Genomic DNA, 4,889 nt, shown 5'->3' with positions numbered 1-4,889 from the left:
CCCTCCCTCAGCGCCCAGATGCCACTGCTGCTGTTGCTGCTGCAGGTCGCCCGCCATGTTCCACGCTGCCCCTGGTGGTCAGTGCACGTCATAGCGAGTGATCAAACTCCTGTTCTCCGGGTCGAACTCCCAAGGGGACACTTTGCACATTAGCCTTTTATATATATAGATAACTGGAACATTTCTTCTAGTTGTAGAATTTCCACACAGTCAGCCTTCCTGTGGTTCTGGGTGATGTCTGTTTTGTCTTTTAGTTGTAGTTTTGAAGTGGTTGTGCAAGGCAGCAATTTCAGGTGTTTACCTATGCCGCCATGTTGGTTTCTCCTCATGACAGTATTTTTAAGAGAAATGATTTGTAGTCTGGGTTATTATGGATTAACAATTAGACATTTTACTAACCTGTCCATACAATTATATTTAAATGATAAGAAAATGACAATTTCTCATTTTAGATCCTAATAGGCCATATTTTGAAAAAAAATTGGAGTTAATGAATAGTAACTAATATATATACATTGATCTATCTTGTGCTTGTAATAGGAACCGATATTCTTAAAATAGAAAGTGTTATTTGGAATGTTACAACATTTACACAAAAGTGGGTAGAAATGGAGTAAGATGGAGAAGTCTGGAAATTGTTTCAAATAAGCAGAAGTGAATAAATGTAGGCATGGTCTTTCTACTTTATTTTTTGTAACTTTTAAGATGATAACCACAAAAAATGTCCTTAGGCATTTTCTTCCTTGTTCATAGGAAAACTCAAATGACAAGGAGCTAAAACAACTTTATAGATATTGCTTTTGAAAATCACTTTATAATTTACTTTGTGAAATCTGTCACATTTGCATTTAGATTTATAAATTTCAAATGTTACACTATTACATAAATATTTAATTATTTAAAAAAACTAGATCCAGTTATAGACATCTCAACCATCTATAGTGATATAGTAAGATTTTTATTTCACTTTATAGATTTTGAAAATTTTCAGTAGTTTTGCATTTCTAATTAAGGGTGGCATATTAGTAAACTTTGCAGAGTGGAAGAGAAGTTGTGTCCTCTGCTCCTAGAGGTGACCTGGTCTTGTTTAAGTAAATTTTTCCGTTAATATTTGTTACATGGATAAATAACCAGTAAATTAAGAATTGGCTATGTGGAAGATAAGTGCTTTTTTCAGAAGATAATGTTGATTCAAATAGTTGTGAATGTTTAAAGATACTGATTCTTTCTATAACCTGCTTTTGAAAACAAACTCATTTAGGTTATGTCAGGAGCTGTTTTAAGTATTTTTGATTAACTGTTTTTCTGAGGGGAGTATGGTTGTAATAAGATTAAATAATTCTTATTTAGTGGCATATTGTTATATTTTATGTTTGCAGGCATAATTGTTAATCATACTCATTCTTTGAAGAACCAGTGTTAAAATGTAATTGCTTAGTTGAATTGTTTACATATTTTAGTTTTTAGATATATCTTGAAAATATTAATAAAAATATGTTGTCAAAGAATATTGTGGTAATAAACTTGTGTGATATATGGAACATTACATGATCATATGTATTTTGATGGGATTATCAGTTTTAATTTTTTTTTTAATAGGCGTATTCTACATTCTAAAGGGGAGCTAAGTGAAGATAGACATAAACAGTATGAGGAATTTGCTATGTCTTATCAGAAGCTCCTGGCAAATTCTCAATCCTTAGCAGATCTTTTGGATGAAAATATGCCAGATCTTCCTCAAGACAAACCAACACCAGAAGGTAAGATATTCTTAAAAACAAATATTATGATATTTTAGTAAGTACTACCACTAAAGTGTATTATTGCCAGATGTGTGTTGAAAATTTAAGCCTCTTACATGCCTTTAAAAAATTGTAATGCAGTAGTAATAAGACCTAATAAGAACCTTGAAAAACTATTTGAAATGCTCTGCTGAATGTAAAAGGCTTTAAACTTAGAGAATAATAATTAACTCATAATATTATGATGAGTTCCTTTGAGTTCTTTTGTAACTAATTTCCTTGGTTTATATCCAAGGGGCCTGTTGTAAACCATACTTGAATTATAGAAAGATTCACTTTATTTATCAAACTAGATGCCTGGTGCATGAAAAATGTGCACTCAGCAGTGGTGGGGGGCAGTTGTCCCTCAGCCTGGCCTGCGCCCTCTGGCAGTCTGGGGCTCTCGAAGTCCGTGACCCTTCGCTCCTTACTGCCCGCCTGCTGGGCTCCTTAGCACTGCCTTGACCCCAGCTTCTGGCTGAGCAGTGTTCCCCCTGTGGGAACACGCTGACTACCAGGGGACAGCTCCAGCTCCCTGGTGGTCAGTGTGCATCATAGCGACCAGTTGTTCCGCCATTCAGTCAATTTGTATATTAGGGTTTTATTATATAGGATTGGTGATAAAATGCATTTGACCTTTGGAATTCTAGTATATCTATATCCTTATTTTTAATCTGTTTGTTTTCAATGCTATATTATCTTGCTATTTTGAACTAAATCTTACCTTACAATTTGTGATATAAATTGTTTAGTATTACGATGATGATGATGTACTTATTTATTTATTTTTAATCCTCACCCAACTAGTGAGAGTATTTTTTTCATTGATTTTTAAAGGGCGTGGAAGGGCAGGGGGAGGGAAGAGAGAGAGAGGGAGAGGGAAGAGAGGGAGAAAAACACCAATGTAAGAGAGACACATGGACTGGTTGCCTCCATCATGTGCCCCGATTGAGGGCGGGGGTTGAACCTGCAACCCAGGTACATGCCCTTGACTGGAAATTGAACCCGAGACCCTCTGCTATGCAGGCCAATGCTCTAACCACTGAGCATGCCTGCCGGGGCTGTTGATGATTTATGAGAAGAGTTCTTTTTCATATTATTTCAAAGGTGTTTTAAACTTCCTTTTTGATTATCTTTAAGTTGGTAGGTTCCTTAAAATATTGCTCTAACCTGTCACACTAACTACTTGATAAAATAATTATATTTATGTTAGGTAGATAAGCATTAATACATTAGTCTTTTATTTTGTTTCTATTTTTGAAATAAGTTATTAATCTTAGAACTATCTGGCAATCCTATTTACTTAAAAGTTTTAATGGAAAGTATTTGTACAGTGTGTGTATTATGTGCCATTGAACCCGCTCCAACTCCTGGTGACTCTGAATGAGTGATGTGTAGTGTCCTGTTCTCAACACCCTGCTCAGTTCCTATAGACTCATGCCCATAGCTTCTTTTTGTTTTAAACATATTTTTATTGATTTCAGAGAGGAAGAGAGAGGGAAAGGGAGAGAGAGATAGAAACATCAGTGATGACAAGGAATCATTGATTGGCTGCTTTCTGCACACCGCCTATTGGGGATCCAGCCCGCAACCTAGGCATGTGCCCTTGACCAGAATTGAACCTGGGACCCTTCAATCCGCAGGTTGATGCTCTATCCACTGAGCCAAATTGGCTAGGGCAGTGGTCGGCAAAGTCATTAGTCAACAGAGCCAAAGATCAATCGACCTCAGCGAACCTACCTCAAAACAATGTACCTCCCCTGAGCTGTGTATCCCGTTGCCCGACCGACTGACACCCCCCACTTCTTCTAATGCCACTTCTTCAAAATAGACTCCCCCAGGCCGAAAACTGACTTCTTTGCATGGACCATGAAATTTCAATCGCACTGTACGTGCGCTCCCGCATGTGGTATTTTGTGGAAGAGCCACACTCACGGGGCCAAAAAGCCGCATGTGGCTCGCGAGCTGCGGTTTGCCGACCACTGGGCTAGGGCCATAGCTTCTTTTATGGAATCAATTCATCTTATATGTGGTCTTCCTCTTTTCCTGCTGCCTTCTATTTTTCCCAGCACTCTTGTGTTTTCCAAAGCACCCTGCCTTCTCATGATGCACCAAAGTAGGGCAGTTTCAGTTTTGTCATTTTTGCTTCCAGTGATAGTTCAGGCTTAATTTGCTCTAGAACCCACTTGTTCGTCTTTCTGGCAGTCCAGGTATTGGTAGCACTCTTCTCCAACACTGTATTTCAAATGAATCAGTTTTTTCTGTCAACTTCTTCATTGTCCAACTTTCTCATCTTTACATAGTAATTGGGAAGAGAAGGGTGTGGATGACCCTTAGCCTTGGTCTCTAATGACACATCTTTGCTCTTGGGGATCTTTCCTAATTCTTCCATTGCTGCCCTTCCGAGTCTCAGCCTTCTATTGATTTCTTGGCTGCAGTCTCAGATAAGTGAACCAAGGTAAGCAAAATCTTTAATAATTTCAGTGTCTTCATTGTCTATGCTAAAGTTGTGTGTTTCTTCCATAGTCATGATTTTTGTCTTTAATGCAGTCCTGCTTTGGCACTTTCTTTCACGTCTATCAGAAGTCATTTGAAATCCTTGCTACTTTCTGCCGGTAAGATAGTATCATCTTCATATCTTAAGTTATTGTTATTTATTCTACCAATTTTCATTCCTTCTTCCTCTGAGTCTAGCCCAGTTTTTTATATGTTATGTTCTGCACACAGATTAAACAAATAGTTAAAATGCAACCTTGTCTGACACATTTGCCTCTAGGAGATTATTCTGTCTCCATATTTGTCATGATAGTGACTTCCTGTTCAAGATACAGCTTATTCCTCAGGACAATCAAACACTGAGCCACACCCATTTCTTTCAGAGCAACCCATAGCTTTTCATGATCAGCACAATCAAAGGCTTTATTATAGTGTATAAAACACATAAACTAACCTGAAATTCTTGGGAGCACTCTGTTATCCAGCAAATGCTCACAACTAGATCTCAATACCTCTTCCTTTTCTGAATCCATCTTGAACATCTGGCATTTCTTACACCATGTAAGGTAGAGGTCATTATTATTGTACTTGGGGCCCGGTGCAAGAAATTCG

General features: G+C 37.7%; 1 protein-coding gene across 1 annotated transcript in view; it reads left to right on the top strand.

Annotated features, from left to right (window-relative positions):
- The window catches only part of UPF2 (UPF2 regulator of nonsense transcripts homolog (yeast)), a 20,978-nt gene extending 19,165 nt beyond the window's left edge, over positions 1 to 1,813 (top strand). Inside the window, exon 4 of the mRNA XM_006776159.2 lies at positions 1,600 to 1,813. Coding sequence (XP_006776222.2) covers positions 1,600 to 1,798 — 199 coding nt within the window. The 3' untranslated portion in view covers positions 1,799 to 1,813. The remainder of the gene's footprint in view (positions 1 to 1,599) is intronic.
- The last annotated feature ends 3,076 nt before the right edge of the window (positions 1,814 to 4,889 follow it).

The sequence above is a fragment of the Myotis davidii genome, unplaced genomic scaffold, assembly GCF_000327345.1.
Source record: "Myotis davidii unplaced genomic scaffold, ASM32734v1 scaffold749, whole genome shotgun sequence".
NCBI classification, from domain to species: Eukaryota; Metazoa; Chordata; class Mammalia; order Chiroptera; family Vespertilionidae; genus Myotis; species Myotis davidii.
This window is presented reverse-complemented; position numbering and strand designations above follow the sequence as displayed.